This window comes from Lissotriton vulgaris, chromosome 6 (genome assembly GCF_964263255.1).
Source record: "Lissotriton vulgaris chromosome 6, aLisVul1.2, whole genome shotgun sequence".
Classification (NCBI taxonomy): Eukaryota; Metazoa; Chordata; class Amphibia; order Caudata; family Salamandridae; genus Lissotriton; species Lissotriton vulgaris.
Genome location: NC_141694.1, coordinates 1883280578 through 1883301370, shown reverse-complemented (window position 1 = coordinate 1883301370; position 20793 = coordinate 1883280578). Strand labels below are relative to the sequence as shown.

The 20793-nt window shown below is 47.2% G+C and overlaps 1 protein-coding gene across 3 annotated transcripts in view; it reads left to right on the top strand.

Moving 5' to 3' along the window:
• The window catches only part of LOC147709768 (uncharacterized), a 353428-nt gene that overhangs the window by 308422 nt on the left and 24213 nt on the right, over positions 1 to 20793 (top strand). Inside the window, exon 9 of one of the 3 annotated variants that reach the window (XM_086928218.1) lies at positions 11494 to 13583. The exons of 1 other annotated variant lie outside the window; for it this stretch is intronic. In XM_086928218.1, coding sequence (XP_086784344.1) covers positions 11494 to 12395 — 902 coding nt within the window. In that variant the 3' untranslated portion in view covers positions 12396 to 13583. Of the gene's footprint in view, positions 1 to 7434; positions 8717 to 11493; positions 13584 to 20793 lie in introns of those variants that run through there. One more of the 3 variants, XM_086928223.1, reaches the window with a different exon arrangement.

Here is a 20793-nt window from a genome sequence, read left to right as displayed (position 1 = left end):
CCAAACATTAGCACCTCTGTCTTCTCGCCATGCAACTTCAGACACTTTTTGTTCATGCATACAGCCACAGCCTTCATACAATTATTAAAATTTGCTTCTATAGCCTCCATGTTCTTAGAGATGGATACAATATTCTGTGTGTCATCAGCATACGACGCAACCTGTACATCATCAGCATACGACACAACCTGTACATCGTAGGAACGGATCAACCGAGCCAGTGGTATAATAGACAAGTTGAATAGCGAAGGGCTCGGGGAAGATCCCTAAGAGACTCAACAAGGCAGGGATAAAAGGGTCAGGTTTATGTTACCTTATAATCACCGTCTTGGACCTGTCTGTAAGGAATGACATGAGCAATTTCAAGGCTGTGTCTCCTGTACCCAAAGACTGCAGACGTTCAGTGAGAAGGGTAGGAGAGATTGTATCAACGGCCTCGGACAGATCTAAAAGGATCAATGCCGCAGCCTGTCCCTCAAATCGACGCCTGATACGGTCAGTTGTGGATATATGGTTAGTTTCAGTGCTATAATGAGATCTGAATCTGAACCGAGAAGAGTCCACCAAGCCCTGTTTCTCCTTGTATGCCATCAAGTGATGGTTAAGATGCTTTTCCATGATCTTGGCCAGAGCTGAGAGCAGTAAAATGGGGCAAGAATTCTTCAGATCCTTCGGGTTGAGATTGAGTTTCTTAGGAAGAGGTCGAAGGGCAGCCTCCTTCCACGACCTTGGGTAACACCCAGAATTGATTGCTCTGTTCATAATATCAATTAAAGGAAGAGCTATAGTACTGGTTGGAGGATCTTAGGACGGAATGGTTCCAAGGAAAAACTGATTTAAGGCTCAAAAGGTGGACCTCCATTTGATCATATGTCCGAGGAGGCAACCAGGACAAACGTGGGGTAACACACCTCCATCTCCATAATAGCAGAACAGTTGTCCAGCGTGACGGGGCAACAGTCTGCCTGGTCCTCTTTGTTTGCGGGTAAGAATTCTTTGTAGATATTCGTAACTTTGTCATGAAAGAATCCTGAAAGCTGTAAATGTAATCTCTGCCTACTTGAGAACAACCTTTCCTTGACCCAGTCTGTATCGTAAGGATATGTTGCCCAGTCTGGTTCAGTTATGCATCTGGCTGCTGTGCGTTCTCCATTCAACTTGTGCCCCAGAGATTTCTTGCACATTGTCGCATCTGTTCATGAATAACTTACATTTCTGTTGTTTTTTTTTTGTACTATTTGCTCCCAGTCACCCAGCATTTAGTCTTCAGTTCCACGTATTCTGCATCCCCTTTTTTATGCTTTTTCCGTTGGCGACACTCTTGTGGGCGACCTCTGTTTTCGCTCCTTCAAGCACATCACTTCATACCTATCCTGTCTGCGGTAGGAATCTCACTTGTGCCCATGTGGTTCTGTATCACACATCATTTGCTGTCTTACCTTGCCTACCAACCTCTATGTTTCTGTGTCAGTCATTTCTGTAGGGTATTGCTGCAGATCAGATTCTCTTCTTTCAGCGGCACATTGCCGGGCAGTGTTTGTGGGTCGGTGTGTGGGGGGTCCACAATATTCTTTTCTCCCACACTTTATGATGCCTTCTGCTTGCATGTAGTCTACAGTTTTCACCTACACTTGTGATCCAAGCTGCCTGACATGCTTCCTCACTGTCCTGGAGATGGTTTGCACATTGAGCAGACCCGTCTGTGTAAAGTGTTGTGCACATTACAGTCACGCCAACATGTCACCATTGTTTTGTTGTCATGCCAGTGCCTTAATACGCCTCCTCAGCCCCCGACATCGCCATAGCCATCCCGGATGGCTACAAGATCACCCGAAGGGACTGCGTCAACCAAACCGGAGGAGGCATCGCCATTGTCCACAGAAACACCATCCGCATCACGACCAACTCCGACGACACCCTCACCGCCGCTGAGCACCTTCACTTCCAGATACACACCGACCCCAAGACCACCCTCAGAGGCACCCTCATCTACAGACCCCCGGGGCCACGCACACAATTCAGTGAAGCCATCGCTGACTTAGTCAGTCCGCACACCCTCACCTCCACAGACTACATCCTCCTAGGGGACCTCAACTTCCACCTGGAGAACAACAAGGACTGCAACGCCGCCTCCCTGCTGGATAACCTCGCCAACCTCGGACTCAAGCAACTGGTGAACACCCCCACCCACTACGCCGGCCACCCGCTCGACCCCATCTTCTCCTCCAGCAAGCACATCTCCTTCAGCCACTCAACCGGACTACACTTGACAGACCACAGCTGCGTCCACTTTAGCTTCAACAGAACCACAACCCACCACCACCCACAACAGGTTCCCCGCAGAAGCTGGAGCAAGATCACCGCCGACCAGCTCTCCATCACCCTCAGCCAGAACCCGCCCACCAACACGACGGATCCCAACAAAGCAGCCCGCAACCTTACACAGTTGCTCATCAACTGCGCCGTCGAACTCGCACCACTGAAGAATCCTCCCAGTAGACCCGGCAGCAGGAAAGCCTTGTGGTTTACCAACAAACTCAAAAACCCCAAGAAATCCTGCTGCACCCTCGAGAAAGACTGGCGCCACGACCAGACAGCAGAACACATGACTGCCCTCAAGAACGCCACCCGCAAACACCACCAGCTGATCCGCACCAAAGCCAGATTTAGTTTAAGGCACTGGCTGAAACATGTCGACCAACTGATGGGTGTAGGAGGTAGTAACTCGCCTCCCTTAAACATCCCCAAGCCTTATTTTAACTGCTGACGGAGGCCCAGTTATTAAAATGTAATTTACCCTCGGGTACTGGGACCCTCTCCAAGCCATTTTAAGTCACACTTCACTTTACACCTCACACTGCACTCTCAGTAAAATACCAGCTCCGCTGTAATCAGGCGTCGCAGCACACCCGGGACACATTAGGTGTCCCTGGGTGGGCCCGATGATGAAGCATGCCACCAACCAGGTTGGTGGGTGAGGGCTTCATGAACTCACCAACAAGGTGCCCATGACAAATCTAATCAGAGTCCTAACAATATTGGTCATATTTAAGCTAGTCTCTTTTGATCACACAGAATGACTGGACAACAACACCCACAACAGCAAGGAACTCTTCAGCATCGTTAAAGAGCTCTCCAACCCCAGCGCCTGCAACAACGACATCACACCCTCGCAAGACCTCTGCGACTCACTCGCCTCGTTCTTCCACCGCAAGATCGCCGACATACACAACAGCTTCGGCGCGCAGACCACAGACGCAACCACCGAAACAACGCCCCCCACCACCACCCTCTGCACCTGGACCCCGGTCAGCACTGAAGACACCACCCGCCTGATGAACACCAATCACTCCGGCTTCCCTACCGACCCTTGCCCACACCACATCTTCAACAAAGCCTACTCCATCATCGCACCCCAACTCCGGAACATCATCAACAGCTCCTTCGCATCCACCACCTTCCCGGAGAGTTGGAAACATGCCGAGCTGAGCGCCCTCCTGAAGAAACCCACTGCGGACCCCACGGATCTCAAGAACTTCCGCCCCATCTCGCTCCTCCCCTTTCCAGCCAAAGTCATCGAGAAGAAAGTCAACAGACAACTCTCTGCCTTCCTCGAGACCAACAGATGCCTCGACCCCCTCACAGTCTGGGTTCCGAGCAAACCACAGCACCGAGACTGCCCTCATCGCAGCCACCGACGACATCAGGTCCCTGCTCGACAAAGGAGAAACTGCTGCCCTCATCCTCCTGGACCTCTCAGCAACCTTCGACACCGTGTGCCATCGCACCCTGATACACCGCCTCAGCAACACCAGAATCCAAGGCGCGGACCTGGAGTGGATCATCTCGTTCCTCGACAGAAGAACCCAGAGTCCTTCTCCCCCCGTTCCGCTCCTCGGCCACCGAAGTCACCTGCGGCGTTCCGCAAGGATCCTCACTCAGCCCCACCCTCTTCAACGTCTACATGAGCCCTCTCGCAGCCATTGCACGCCAAAACAACCTCAACATCATCTCCTACGCCGACGACACCCAGCTGATCCTCTCCCTCACCAACGACCCCGCCTCCGCCAAAGCCAACCTTCAGGAAGGAATGAAAGACGTCACGGAATGGATGAAGATCAGCCGTCTGAAACTGAACTCAGACAAGACGAAGTCCTCATCCTCGGACCATCTCCCTCTGCCTGGGATGACTTCTGGTGGCCCCCTGCCCTGGGCACTGCACCCAAGCCAATGGACCACGCACGCAACCTGGGCTTCATCCTGGACTCCTCCCTCACGATGACCAAGCAAGTCAACGCCGTCTCGTCATCCTGTTTCAACACCCTGCGCATGCTCCGAAAGATCTTCAGATGGATCCCCACCGAAATCTGGAAGACGGTCACCCAGGCCCTTGTCACCAGCCGTCTGGACTACGGGAACACCCTCTACGCTGGAACCACAGCCAAACTTCAGAAAAGACTCCAGCGCATTCAAAATGCCTCAGCACGACTCATCCTGGACATCCCTCGCCACAGCCACATCTCTGCCTACCTAAAAGACCTGCATTGGCTCCCCGTCAACAAGAGGATCACTTTCAGACTCCTCACCCACGCACACAAGGCTCTCCACGACACGGGCCCGAAGTACCTCGACAGTCGACTCTCATTCTACACACCCACCCGCCAGCTCCGTTCCGCCAGCCTCGCCCTCGCCTCCGTCCCACGAATCCGCAAATCCGTCAGAAGATCCTTCTACTTGGCAGCCAAGACATGGAACTCCCTACCCACCCACCTACGGCTGACCCTGTACCATCTCTCCTTCAGGAAACAACTCAAGTCCTGGCTGTTCGAGCAGTAGCGACCCCCCCCCCCTCCTCAGCGCCTTGAGACCCTAACGGGTGAGTAGCGCGCTATACAAATTCTGTTGATTGATTGATTGATATGCGTCAGTATGCCTACTGACGCCAGTTCTTTTCTGCCTGCTTGAAGGTGTACGCGTTCCTTGGAATAAGGTTCCCTTACTATGCATGCATTTTAAAAAAAAAATGTATACCTTGTGTTGTCAACTTGTTATCGCTTGAACCTGAATCATCCTGTTTGCACACCGTGAATGGGATTTGCTCTTGTGTCAGGGGTCTAGTAGTCTCTGTTTACTGTGATATCCCTGCAGAGCATGGGAGCAATGGTGAATAGATATCTGCAGCAACCATGGTCTTATCAGGAGTTTTTGCCCTTCTTTTCTTTGTACTTTCCTTAGCACTGCACTCTGTGTGGTTATGGCAGCAATGGAACCCACAATACGGAGCTATAAATGTAGAGTAGTGGTCCCACTACTGTGACCCCATCAAACAGAATGTTTTACCACCTGTAGCATTTGTACTCTAGGCAGGAGTACCGCTGAGGGGAAGAAAGCCTTTGAGGCCCGTCAGGCGATCATAAGAGATGCTGGGTAGGGGATGCTACCCACGGAAAGATGTGGTCCCTGAGAGACATGCATTCTTTCATTGAGTTACTACCCAAGGGAGGAATGTGGTTCAAGAGACATAAATTCGATAGACACTGGACTATAGAGTAATGAAGAGTTATGTCCCAGTGTCTTTGGCAGCCTCACTTCTTAACTCCCACCAAAGGGGCGTTGCATTTTACCAGTTACTCTGGGCAGAGTCCAGAGTCTGATTGCTTAGTGTACCTCCTTAGTCACCACTTCTAGGCTCTGAACCAAATAACATTCCATTAGCTTTACAATGGTGTCTGAAGTGAACGGAATTTTGCCCATTGCAACTCTTTCTGCACTGCATGCCATCCCAGATAAGCAAACCTCTCTCTGTGCCTGAACTGAATGGTATCACAGAGGAGCAGACCCTTTTCATGGTGGTGTAGACCACCCTCACTTCTAGTGTTATATTAAAAAAACACTAAGGTAGTGTGGTCTGTGACTGGGTCCTTGATCTACATCACGAGTGGTTTCATTATTTGAACAGGATAAGGTGAGATTTTTGCAGCGTGATCCTGGTCCTGTCGACATGGACACCTGTGCGGCAGGTTATTGGCAGTTTCGGGTGATAGAAGATTGTTTGTAATATGCATGTTGGGTGATGGTCAGGCTAGGCAGACCTCTACTCTAGACCTGCCATGGAAATTCTTGCTTCTATGTAGATCTAGATTTCGATTGAGGATTAGTAGGATGGTCCGGCGGAGCGGGAGTAGGATTGTCACAGTTTGTTGTAGTCTCTTTCAAGCAGAAGACAGTTTGGTTTTAATGTGGTTTTTCAAGCAGGTAGAGGAGGAGAGAGGCCAGTTCAGCTAGAGTTGATTCCACAGGAATGGGTGGAGGAGCTTGCAAGAGCAGATCAGTGAAGCAGCCAAGGAGCTTTGAGGTAGAAATGGTGTTTTGTATCAGACGAGGAAAGGTTGTGGGGTGGCATGTATTGTGTTAGCTTTCTAGCTGATGGTTAGAGGATAGAATAGCTGTAAAGGTCAGAATTAGCTGTTTGTAAGTTGCAAAGTTTAGAGCTTGTTCAGAAGAATCAACGAGTAAGCAGAAGGCTCATCCGTAGGCTCTTGCCATAGGTTGCTTTGTCCAGGAAGAGGGCACAGAGTTGCATTGAAGCCGCCTTAAAGATGGTACGGGCAAGAATGCTGCAGATGTTCAGGGCTTAGTATACAGCATTGGTGGTGATGAAGGATTCTAGGGTCATACTCGGGTTCAAGCACACGCCATGTTTTCTGGATGAAAGTGCATCGATACAAGTGTCCTGGGATAGAATAAGGAAATGGCAGTCATGAGTTCTGCTCTAGGAGGTAGTGGATTTGCCTCGGAAGAGCTTAGGATGAGGGAGCGGATACCCGTCTATTGAGGATGGTTGTGAGGCAGTAGGAAACAGATGGAAAGCTGCATTATTATTGTCTTCTCTGGTGTAGGTACAATGTATATGTGAGATCACTGTACATTTTTGCCCCCAGCCCTTACAGTAGAAGTGTGTGTTCTTTTACCTCTGCCATTTCTACTACAATATGACACTGAGACAGTGCAGCCAGTAGTTCAGTAAGTTCTGTACTGCATCTCTTAGTGGTAGCTAACCTTGAGATGATTTGTGTTTGCAGCATAGAAGCACATTCACAAAGTAGTAGAAAACAATTACTGCCTGATACATGAAGAGACGTCAGTTATCCTTTACATGACACTATATGTACTGGATGGTTTAGTGGTGGTGCTCATTAAGGTATTCACATCCGTTGCTAAACAAGGCTCACACATGATGCTATGGCGTGAAGAAGTCAGGCTGCGCATTGAGACTGAATCCAGGGCCATCATCAGCTGTTTTTTTCACATAGGCTTCCATGAAGGTACGATTACTTTCCTAAGAGGATGAGGACCCCTGGGGCTCTGTTTGTCTTGTATTTCTCTTTAGATTGTAAAACCAAAGATGACATAAGTTTCCTTTTAATCTTATAGATAATGGGCCCATGACAATGGACTCAGTTGCAATGCATGAAGAATTCACTGGATGCGCTTCTCAGCTTGACTCACCACCAAGAAAACCCAACGGAGATGCTCTTCTATGGCTGGATGAATGGGGAGATCGCAAGCAGCTGCAGAGGCCAGTGAGGCAGAAGAGGTGTCCTCCAAGATACCTCCGGGATGGATCATTTGAATGTGAATTTCAGGACACTGAACTGGACAGCCCTCCATTTGGACAGGAATTCCCTCCATGTGAAAGACTGTATCAATGTCCTGTGTGCGGCAAGAGTTTCGGCAAGAAGGAAGATGTGATCAGGCACCATAATGGCCACACGAAGAACGGAGGTGTGGTTGGCGTTGAGCGTGAGAAGGTTGGGATGAAGCCAGGGTTTTCTAATTCTCTCCCCATAGTTTACTCTGACGAAGCAACTTATGGATGTGATGAGTGTGATAAAAGGTTCTCCAATGCTTACAAGCTAAGGGTTCATCAGAGAAACCACACTGGGGAAAGACCATACAAATGCCAAGTGTGTAATAAAGGCTTCATTATGAATGCGTATCTGAAGTTTCACCAGAGAATCCACACAGGAGAGAGGCCATATCGCTGCAAGGTGTGCGGCAAAGGCTTCTCAAAGTCATATCACCTCAAGGTCCATGTGAGGACACACACCGGAGAGAAGCCGTACAGGTGTCCTGAATGCGGCAAGAGGTTCAGCGTGAATTCTAGCCTCAAATCCCACCTTAGGACTCACTCTGAAGGGAACATTTATGGGATTTGAATGTTGGGAAATCTTTTGGTAGAGGGCAGGTTTTACATGGCCATTTGAAAAGTTGAGTTGGAAAAGCAGAAGGACTAACTACTGCCATTTTTAAATGGGCATTAAGGACAATTGATTCCTCATCTGTGGACAGAAGATGTGCTTCAGATGAAAGATGAATACTCCATGCCATATGTTGAAGGTGTACAAAAGCAGATTTTGAACCCCAGCTCCTATAAATAATGGACTACACTGCCATTGGTTGTTAGGTGTCCTTACACAAGCTGAACTCTCTCCTTCCTCAGGTTTTAGCAAAATATGACCTGCGTTAGTTATGACAGCATAGAACATTTTCTGGGCGGGCTAATCAAGAAAGCTGTAGTCCACATGTCGCTTACAAGCGAGTACAGACAGTTAAAAGTTTTACCTGAATATATCATAGATCATCTGATTTATCCTCAAGTTAGTAATATGTTGGACAAAGTGAGTTTGACCCAGTAAAAACGTTCAACTCCAAATGTCTGATTGTTTTTGTGATTGGGTGTAAAGTGAAGTGAGTGGCTTTTGAGTTTTGATCAGACTGTGTATGTTTTATGTTCCAGTGTTTGGAGCATCCTTGTCAACCTGGAAATTTCCAGACAGTGTTGATGACTGGATGATTTCAGACCGTGATCTGGCAGAGGATTCTTGAGCAGGTCGGTGTCAGGTGTTCAGTTGGTCATGGAGACATAAGAATGGTCCTCACCAGCCCTCCACTAGTTCTTATAAAGGGGAAAGTCCAGAGGCCTAATAAGCCGCAGAGCCTTTGATTTTTACCTAGGAATGCTCGTTAACAATATCTTTTACAACGAGGAGAGAGGCTATGAAATTAACTAGTGCGTGTCCTGCACCCTCACCAGTCTTGCCAGACCTAGACGAGCAAGCGTCTTTCTAAATCCCACCATTAGGAAATGTGACTGAGGGGTTTTAAAATACAGTCCTGACTTCACAATGGTGTACTTATTCCCAGGTAGATCTCATTCGGTCACAAAATGCCACTCAGTATGTTCCCTCAGCTCCTCATCTTATATCCTTGTTTAGGGTCATAATGAAAGGAACCCTTTTCGACAAAACTTTAAATGAACAGCACAGTGAAACGTCTTCCCATCCAGGTTATACAATAATTAGTTTATTCTATCCTCTGAAACCAAGCTTTGTGTGAATTTGCTATCTTTTCTGTAATTCTTCACACCAGCACAGAGCCTCACAGCCACCAGCACCTCAGCTGTCATGCCAGAAGATCTGAGCTTGAGTGTTATGCCGTTTAGTGGTTGTCCAAAGACACTATGGTATAGGGCAAGAGTCTTGCAGCCTTGTTTGCTGTTCTCTTGGTCTGTCCTCCCATTGAATGTCTTAAATTAATCCGCCATAAGTGCTTTTTTTAATGATATCACTGGGTTAAGATATCTTTTGAGTACTGGCCAGCCCATTAGGCAGTTTGGGTATTTTCAGGGAGAAAATATATGACCCAACCCATACTGTTTACAGTGACCCAGTTTGTTATCTGCAATGGCATAATCATATACATTTTTGAAAAACTATACAGATAGCAGATTGGAGCATGAGTTTAAGAATATAGTATGTTGAGGAGGCAAGGACCTTTGTACACCAAAGGCTATGAGGTAGGACGAGACCAAGAGAATGAGTCAACATGCTGATTTCTATAAATGGATATTGGGGCCATCAGAGGGGAGGAAGATGAATTTAGAATTGGGCTGTCTTTAGTTTTTCTTGCTAGTACAAAAGCCACAAGAAGCAGAGTAAGTCTTCCATCCCAATCAGGGGTTCTAATTGGGTCTTCATAATTTCCATGCAGTAGGGATATGCAATCACAGCACTCTTCCCATGGTCATCTTGCATCCACAATAGCACCTTGCAGAAATCTATCCGAGCACAACAGGGTGTTCTAGATTTTGAGAGGAACTGCGTGCAACTTGGGAGACTGACATAGGCGAGCTTGAGGATGCTATATGGAAAGAACTCCCAGCACCAAAGGAAGCCACCATTTCAGCCCACTATTGGTTGATATTTTCCAAACTGCATAGTCTAATTGACCACAGTCTGTCCGTGACGAAGTGGATTTCTATTTGAGGTGGATGGGAGTCCCCTAGAAGTAATATCAGTATTCTGGTAAGGTCCAGTAAAGGTTTCAACCCCGGTTAGCAGTGGCACAGGCCAGACAGGCTCGACTTAAGAAAATGTGTACTTCCTGAAAGCTAAACTCATTTGATAGGTCTTGTGGCAGTTGGTGCTTTGCAGTGTACCCTGTGGCTAGCTAATACTGCAAAAGTTTATATAAAAACACAATCCTGGCTTTGGGTAAATACTAGGCATAGTTAATAAGCAAATGGGCACATTAGTCCTCTGAGCAGGGTTGTGAAGGTTGATTTGTTTATTGATTACTTATGTTTGGTGCTTTTACAATGTTCTCGGACACAAAAAGGCCTTACCATTCATGGAGGGAAAGACACCGATGTGTGTGCATGTTGTGGAAAATGCTGTGCCTCTCCTTTCCTGACTTCTAGGCTCCACCTCCACCTTCTTGTGGTCACTTGTCTTGAGTGACTGTGGCTTTCCTTTCTCTTAGATACTATCTAGACACACAGACCATGCAGTCCGCACATCCGTAGAATGATCACATCCAATGATAGCTTTGATGGTTTTACTGGAAGGTAGAATGGTCTTCATGAAAGGAGTGGGCATCTACTGCTTGCTGGAACCCTCCTCTCTTTTGTCAGAGCACAGGAAGCTGGGGTACATGTGAATGTTGAAGTTGCCGATTGCTAACTCAGTAGAAGGGTTTGAGTTAGGTCTGACTTTGAGTCTAGGATTGCCACCACTCCTGCTGGTTTTATTCTCTGTGCGCTAAGGGAGGAAGGGAGAATGAAACTCATTGTGCGCTCATACAGTATGAATCCAGTGCGTACATTATTTTTGGATCCATTTTTAATTCAGATTATTTTCTCTTACATTAGAATAATTGCTACTGTTGTCTAGATTTATGATTCAATGTTTGTTATTGGTGAATTTTTAACACAACCTAATAAAATTGACACTGGTTGATCATATTCCATGATGAATAAATATTCCTCTTGAAGCCCCTCGGACCTTCAGGCTCAGGCAGCCCTTTTATTTCTTGCAGCCACACAGGTACAGTTGCATCCCTTAAGAGGAGGATGTCTGCAGCTCTGTATTTTTGTGTTTCTCTTTAGCAAAGAACGTCCATGATGACTCAAGTTTCCTTTTCATCTTGTAGATTATGGGCCCAGGACTATAGACCCAGTGAGAAACCACCAGGAAGTCACTGAAGGATTCTGTGTGCATGAAACCACTCTAGAAGAAGCAACAGACAACAGCCTTCTGTATCCTGAAGGACAGGATCCCTACCAAGAGCAGCAGAGTCCCGACTCTCAGACAAGGATCCATTCAGAGCACTTCCCAGGGGGATCCTTTGAATACGAGTACGATTCCGATGAGCAGACAATACCCCTTTTCGGACAGAAGACTCGTCCCAAGAGAAGGTTGTACCACTGTCCTTTGTGTGGGAAAAGTTTCAGTGAGAAGGAGCATGCTACCAGGCACCAGAAGAGCCACATGACAAGTGAGAGTAACACTAGCGCAGACTTTGGGATGGTATCGCCTCACTCTGGACAGTCCAGTACTACACTGCGTACTAACTCGGAAGAAGCAAAGTATTGGTGCGACGAGTGTGAGAAGAGCTTCTCAAACTCCTATAAACTAAGAGTCCATCGGAGAAACCACACAGGAGAGAGGCCGTACAAATGTTCTGAGTGTGATAAGCGCTTTATTACAAATGCATATTTGAAGTTTCACTTTAGGATTCACACAGGGGAGAGGCCATATCAGTGCAAAGAGTGTGGGAAAGGTTTCACTAAGTCATCCCACCTCAAAGTGCATGTTAGGGTCCACACTGGGGAGAGGCCCTTCAAATGTCCTGTGTGTCTCAAAGGCTTCAGTGTGAACTCCAGCCTCAAGTCTCATCAGAGAATTCACACCGGCGAGAAGCCATTCATTTGTTCTGGATGCAAGAAGAGCTTCTGCCAGAGGTCCAGTCTTTTAGATCACCTAAAAACTCACCGCCGATGTAGTGAACGGCAGAGGCCAAGAGTGAGCGAGGTTGAGACCGTGGTTTACTGACATTTTCCAGCAAGCCTTAGGCCAATAGAGAAGCTGCCCAACTCCCTTGCAAAGAACCTCAAGTTGCCTTGGTTCCCTTTCCATGCTGATGTAGATCGCGATCCAAAGGCTGTAGTCAAAACATGAAAAGCATTTGTGAGGACGGCTACCCCTTTCTGCCAAAAACGTACTATTGGTTTTAATAGCATGTTCCTTTACGCGATGATCATCCGCTCATTGTTTCATCAGATGTTAATCCAGACTGGGTGCATTGGTACAAATTACAGTGAGACCATTGTATTGAACCTTTGGCTACGATGCTGTAGAAGTCCTTGTGTCCTTGGGTTTTGGATACCTCAGCTTACACTAGAAGCAGGTACAAACAGTGAAACAACAGATCCACTGTACTCCAGAGTCATTGTGCACAGTGTTTCAAGTGACTAAAAACCACTTAGCAAAGAGTTCCAGGCTACCTCCACCTTGTGCACTTCCCTTATATGTACCCACCCATGAGACCTCTAGGGTGAGGCTAGGTGTATCGCCAGACTAGAACGTAATAATCCAGTGGAGCAGGTTCTTCCATTCTGAGACCCTAAGAGATTCTCATAGAAGGAGGCAAGATGACCAAAATCTGTGGGGGTTTTGCTGAATTTGATGCGTGTGTAAAATTTAAGTCTGAACACCAGCACTAACAGTACTCCTTGAAACAGGTCTCAGTGGAGAAGGACATTTAGCCTGTTGGTTTTCTTACACAGGGAGCTAAACTGTACCATTTATCCTTAGTAAAAGATAGCCTGAAGAGGCTCAGTTGCACTGTTACAATATGCTTAATACATACCCTTGCCAGTCTGAGCCATGCCTGGTTCAGACTATCCAAGGACCAGTTCATGACCAGCCCATGTTTGCTAATGCTGTACTAGATGTCCTGGTGAAAGCGATCTATGTAAAAAGAATGCTCTGGGCCAACCAGACATACACTATAAAGTCTGAACTGAGCCATCATACTCAGGTTACCTGGTTTGAGTTTAACAGCTTAACAATGCAGGTTGTATGCTGCTTGTATGTGCGATGTCGCCCTACTATCTGAATTCCATTGTGGGAGCTTTGTTTGGGGAACTGTCTGCACTTCCACCTGCTGGTCTGCGGTGTTGCCCAGTTGTGCCAAATCTGTGATTGCTTTGTTGCACTAAAATGCCTCTTGTAACCACAGTGCATCTTAAATGTTCATGTTTTTTTTTCTTGTAAGATTGAGTATGTGTTCTAAGGAAACCGGTGAAGGGTTGGAGGGAAAATATATTTAGGAAATTTTCTCTGTTTCTCTTTCAATTGCAGTTGTTTATTGTATGTGTTTTTATGGGAAGTGGGAGTCATTTTTATGTGGGACCTTACGGAACAGAAAGGTAGAAAGTGGATATAATAACAAAAAAGCTGAGGTCTGAGATTGGCAGTGGGCAGGTGGAACTAGGTCCGTGACTGACCGGACATGGCAATGAGAGAATAAGGTCTGGAAGTGAAATGAGATTTTTATAAGAGACTAAGGTCTGCTAGTGACATCAGACATGGTAAGAGGTATATAATATAATTAACTTTGGGAGGGGGTGGAGAGAGTAAGAGGTCTTGGAAATTGTGAATTGCAACCCCTGTCTAAGTAATCTGCTTTAAATAGAGAAGACAAAGTGTGTGTGACCGTCATTATAAAAAGGCTACATAATAGCATTAGAAAGTATGTGGCCTGTGAGTGATATACACAGTTACAAGAGAATAAGGGGACCATTAGTGACACCGGACAGCTATGAAACTGTAAGAAGCGTGAGTGGCATTGATTTGTTACAGAGTAAGGGCCCTGTGAGTGACACTGCACAGCTATGAAAGTGTAAGAAGTGTATGAGTGGCATCAAGTTGTTACAGAGTAAGGAGCCTGTGAGTGACACTGGACAGCTATGAAAGTGTAAGAAGCCTGAGTGGCATTGGGTTGTTATAGAGTAAGGGACCAGTGAGTGACACTGGACAGCTATGAAAGTGTAAGAATAATGAGTGGCATTGCGTTGTTACAAAGTACGAGGCCAGTGAGTGACACTGGACAGCTATGAAAGAGATATTAGCGTGCAATTGGCTTTGGTTTGTTAGACAGTAGGGGGCCTATAAGTGACACTGCTCAGCTATGAAAGTGTACGAATCATAAGTGGCATTGGGTTGTTACAGTGTAAACGGCCTGTGAGTGACACCGGACAGCTATGATAGTGTAAGAAGCGTGAGCGACATCGAGTTGTTACAGAGTAAGGGGCCAGTGAGTGACACTTCACAGCTTTGAAAGTGTAAGAAGTGTATGAGTGGCAACAAGTTGTTACAGAGTATAAAGCCTGTGAGTGACACTGTACAGCTATGAAAGTGGAAGAAGCCTGAGTGGCATTGGGTTTTTAGAGAGTAAGTGGCCCGTCAGTGCCACTGGACAGCTATGAAAGTGTAAGACTCATGAGTGTCATTGGGTTGTTACAAAGTAAGGGGCCTGTGAGTGACTCTGGACAGCAATGAAAGTGTAAGAAGAGTGAGTGGCATCTGGTTTTGTTACATAGTAAGTAAGGGGCCTGTGAGTGACAGCACAGTTACGAAGGGGTTAAGAAGCATGTGAGTGGCGTCGGGTTGTTACAGAGTAAGGGGTCTGTGAGTGACACTAGAGGGTAAGACACTGATGGGTGACGAGACAGTAGTGGTTCTGTGAGCGCCATCAAGAAGTTATACCTTATCTTCTGCATGATTTGGTCTGCCATGCTTTTTCTTGCCCTCTAGTATTACCGGCCCTCTGGGTTGCTTGATGGCAGTGATTTGATTTGTCCACTTATAAAGCGCGCGAATGCCCGAAGGCGTCTTGGCGCTATGACAGACCCGGAGTGTGAAGACCCGCAGCTAGAGCTATGCAGAAAACAACCAAGTTTTGACTGCCTTTCTAAAGGATCCCAACGATGGACTGTTTTTTATGGTGAGTGGCAACCGATTCCAGGTTTGTGCAGTGTGCACCAGGAAGCTTCTTCCACCCCAACTGGCTCGTCTGAATTTTGTGACTTTGATGAGTTTCAGTTGGCTGGATCTGAGAAGTCTGGTCGGTTCGTATTGCTTTAGGTATGACTTCAGGAATTGTGATCCTGTTCCCTGAAGTGCCTTGTGTGCCAGGCATAGTGATTTAAATTGCAACCTTTTTGCAATTGGGAGCCAGTGTAAGGTTCTTAGTTTATGGCTGATTGGCTTGAATTTCGGTATGCCGAGCACCAGCCTGGCTGCTGCGTTCTGCAGGCGTTGTAGTTTGGCTAGGATTTTTGTCCTAGCCCCAGTGTACAAGCCATTCCCGTCGTCCAGTCTTGACAAGGCTAAAGCTGTCACCACTGTCTTGCGAGAGTCCTCTGGTAGGTAAGGCAGTATTGTTTGTATCATCTTTAAGATGAACCAGATTGTTGAGGCCAGTTTGCTGGCTTGGGCGTCAAATGAAAGACTGGTGTCCAGAGTAATGCCCAGATTCTGTCTGCCAACCTTTACGGGCAAGTGGAAGCCTCATGCAGTGGCTGGATTGAGTGGCAGACAGATGATGTTGAGGTTGCACCCAGAACATCTAAAATGTTAAATGTATTGGTGATGGTTGAGTACTGAGCTCAGCAGATCATGTATTTGGTACCACCACCTCTCCCAGTGCCAACGTTCAGTTCTGTTCCCTTTCTTCGGTGCCTTTCGCCTGCGAACCTTTGACATACTTTACTGCTCCCAAATGTCAAAGAAGCAGCAGAGTCTGCGCCTGACATGATCCTCCACATGTTGTCTCTGGTTTTCAGGAAGAATGGTTTGAACTTCAAACCGAAACGTTTTCATCTTTCACTGGAAACCCACATACACATTGGTTTCAGAGTGCTTGTTGAACATATGTGGAGAAGGTTGCAGACAGCATGGCCTCAGTGAAGTGAAATGAGGGCAAGTTCATTGTTCCCTTCATTGATATGTCACGGCTGCTCCTTCCACCCTTGAGCAGCCATCGGCCACTTCTGTCTAAACCTGGTCAGCGGCAAGACCTGCACTTGCAAATAATCCAGTTCCCAGCAGATCCAACTTCTGAAGAGGATTTTATGTAGCTGATCAAGCTTCACACCTCCCTGCCTTCATATTGAAGAGCTTCCTGTTTTGCAGACACCTCTTCTTTTTTTGTGGTTGGCCGAAGGTACCATGAACCATAGAGCACCCAGGATAATAATTCAAATCAAGGGGGTCTGCTGTACCATTATGTTCGCCACAGATTTAATGTGGGTCTACTCCAGTTTGCAATTGGTCTTGAACATTCTGCACAGACGGAGGGCCATATTTATCAACATTTCAAGCAGCTCTTCACAGCAAGAGTTGTATGGCATAACAAACCATGTCTTAACGCAGTCTCAACCACAACCGAGACTGTACCAGGCTTGCCTTTAGCGCGAATATGTTGTAAAGGCATGATTGGTAAAAAGCATATGTGTGGTAAAGATCAGACCCCAGCCCCTTTGCCCTGAGCCCTAAAACTCGGCCCCCCCTTCCTGCAAACCACTCTGCCCCATCCCTAAAAATTACCCGATCCCCCAGCCAGAGCTCTAAAACCCGGCCCCAGTTCCAATAACTACCCCAACTCCAGCCACCCTTCCTTGAGACCTCAAACTGCCCCAAACTGAAAAAACTGCCCCTCTCCCCCCCACCCCCCTGAGCCCTAATACCTGGTCCCCAACTCTAATAACCACCCTGACCCATAAAACCCTCCAGCCCGAAAAACTACCCCCACCCTCAATCAATCAAGGACACCTTCCTACACAAAAGCAATTCTCTGTATCTTTTTAAAAGTGTGTTGCAGAATGCAGCATGTGTAAAAGGCAGAAACAACTAGAAATAGAGATATCTCTGGGGAGGCATAAGATTCTGAAGCGCTCCCGTGTCTACCAGTATTGGTAAATCTTCGAATGCTTCAGATTCCATGGGTGGATCTATGGGAACACCCTCGCTCCACCCATGGAACGCCTCCCTGGGGCAGCGTAATCCATGGCAGTGACTTGCGCTGCCTAGCATTCCTCCAGACTTACCAAGCCATGCAGGGCCACGTACGGTCGGAATGCATGGCTTGGTAATTCTAGGTTTAGCGTTGCCCTTGCCCACCATCATGTGGTGCAAGGGCAGCACAAGATGTTGATAAATATGCACCTGGGTTTTTAAGTCCATGGACACAAATCATTTATTTTTCCATCTATTAGAATGTATTTCCAGCAACAACGTTTTTACCAGGTTATTTCTAGCCGTTCCTTCTCCAAAGAGAGTTTCTACGAGAAGTGAGTGCGACACAATTTCAGCTGATTGGGGGTTTTAAAGTACTGTGTGGTCAAACATCAGATGGATTAAAACACATGTCTCAATGTGAGCACTCTCAAAAAATTTTATTGGCCACTTCTCTTTCTGCTCTATTCTCTTAGCAGGTGGCTCCGGTGGTAATAGCATTACTGTGAGGTCCATCCTCGTTTGAGGTGTCTCTTGTGGTAATGGCATTACTGTGAGAACTATCATCATAGGAGGTGACTGTGGTGGCAATGGCGTTACTGTGAGGTCCCTCCTCGTAGGAAGTTGCTCTGGTGGTACTGACTTTACTGTGAAGTCCATCCCCATAGTGGAGAAGTGTGGCTCACGGTGTAGAGCAGGCAGACCCGGAAGCTGAGGTCAGACCCAGGACCAGGGTTCAATTCCCGACGCGGCAGGGTCTTGAGCTCAAATGTCCACGGACTCGATAATTCTTGCATCGGTGCCTGCTCTAATCATGGGTTCTCACTCTGCAACTCTGGGCATTAAGCTTGCTTAATCTCCACAACGGCCCCCCTGCGGCGGGATGCGTGGCTTTCACCTTGGGGATGCCCTGTAGGGGCTATCTCACAGAGAAAAGCCAGGACGAGTTCCCAAGGCAAGCGCCGGGAAACCTCCGGATAGCTGTGCGCTCAATAATTGCAATAATAATAATAATAATAATAATAGTAGGAGGCTCTGGTGGCGATGACATTCCTGCGTGGTCCATCCTCGTAGGGGGGGGGGGCTCTGGAGGTAAAGACATTACTTTGAGGTCCATCTTCGTTGGAAGTGGCTCTGGTGGTAATGGTATTACTGTGAAGTCTATCCTTGTAGGTTGTGGCTCTGGTGCTACTGGCATTACTTTAAGGTCCATCCTCGTAGGAAGTGGCTCTGATGTTGATGGCTTTATTGTAAGGTACGTCCTCTTAAGAGGTGGCTCTGGTAATAATGGCATACTTGAGCTCCCTCTTCATAGGAGGTGGCTCTGGTGGTACTGACATTACTGTGAAGTCCATCCTCCTAGAAGGAGGCTCTGGTGGCAGTGACTTTCCTGGAGGACCACCCTTGTAAGAGGTGGCTCTGGTGGTGGTAATGACATTACTGTGAGGTCCGTCTTCGTAGGAGGTTGCTCTGGTGGTAATAGCATTACTGTGAGGTCCATCTTGTTGAAGGTGGCTCTGATGGTAATGGCATTACTTTTCAGGCCGTACTTGCAGCAGGTGGCTCTGGTTCTAATGGTATTACTGTATGGTTCATCCTCAGAGGAGGTGGCTCTGGTGGTAATGATATTATTGTGAGGTCCATCATCATAAGAGGTGGCTGGTCGTAATGACATTATTGTGAAGTCCATCTTTGTTATAAGTGACTCTGATGGTAATAGCATTACTGTGAGGTTCATGCTTGTAGGAGGTGGCTCAGGTACTAATGGCATTACTGTAATGTCCACCTCATTCCTTCTCCGAGGAGAATTTCTTCAAGAAGTGAGTGCTACACCACTTCCTTTGATTGGTAATTCTAATGTACTCTGCGGTAAACATAACATCGATAAAACACATATCTCGATGTGAGCATTCTCAAAAACTGCTCCTCTTTCAGCTCTATCCTCATAGGACGTGGCTCTTCTAGTAATAATATTATTGTGATGTCCAACCTCATAGGAGGTGCCTCTGGTGGTAATGGCATTACTGTGAGGTCCATCCTTAGAGGTGGCTCTGGTTATAATGGAATTACTGTGAGGTCCATCCTCGCTGAAGGTGGCTCTGGTGGTAATAGCATTACAATGAAGTCCATTCAAGTAGGGTTAGTTATGGTGCTAAGGATGTTACTGGGATGTCCCTCCTCGTAAGACATGGTTCTGGTAGTAATATTACTGTGAGGGCCATCCTCATAGGAGGTGGCTCTGGTGGTAATGGCATTACTGTGAGGTCCATTCTCATAGGAGTTGGCTCTGATGGTCTGGATATTACTGTGAGATCCCTCTTCATAGGTTTTGTCTCTGGTGGTAATGGCATTATTGTGAGGTCCACACTTGTATGACATGGCTCTAATGCTAATGCCAATGCCATTACTGTGAGGTTCATTCTTGAAGAGGTAGCTCTGATGGTAATAGCATTACCACCAATCTCCTATGAGGATGGACCTCACAGTAATATTACTGTGAGGTGTTAAATGAAGCTTGGGTGCTCCCATTGCTTCGCTGGTCATTTACAAGCAGAGTGGTGTGCGCATGATGTTAACAGCACCACCGTGTCTGCACCTTCTAACTTACGGCTTCAGTGCTCGCTCTAGAAGAGGAGTGTATGTGCATAGCAGCAATAGCACCACTGCCTAGGGTGCTTGCTCTAGAAGAGGGTGTGTGTGGGGTGACAACCGCACCACCATGTCAGCACCTTCTAACTGTCAGCCTCAGCAGTGTGTGTGGATGGAAACAACAGCACCACTGTCTCAGCACCTTGTAACTCGCAGCCTTGGTGCTCCCTCTAACAGAGGAGGGTGTGCGCGCATGGTAACAACAGCACCACCATGTCAGCACCTTGTAACTGGCAGTCTCAGTGTTCGCTCTAGTAGGGGAGTGTGTGTCCATGGCAACAACAGCACTAACGTGTCGGCATTGTAGCTGGCAGTCTAGGAGAGAGAGTGTGACTGTGGTGTGTGTGTATGGTAACAACAGTAGCACCTTGTCAGCGCCTTGCAACTGTCAGCCTTGGTGCTTGCTCTAGAAGAGAAGTGTATATGCCTGGTAACAACAGCACCTGTTGTTAAGCATGTCATCACCTTGTAACTAGCAGCCTCCGCGCATGCTCTAGCAGAGGAGCGTGTGAGCATGTTAAGAACAGCACCACTGTGTCACCGGCAAACTCAGACTCAAGGTGTGTCCACTGTTTCGTAAGGCAGAATGAATATATTGTGACAAAACAGGTGTCAGTCAGCACCAAATATGTGTCAGGCAACTTGAGCATCTTTCTGCCGCTCTGGAGCCAAATACTGACTAACAGTGTGACGAGAAGGATTGTGTATCTAAGCTTCACCTATGGCACACCCGAAACCTCACCTCCTCATACAGAAACATTGTTCTTCTCAACAAGGCCTG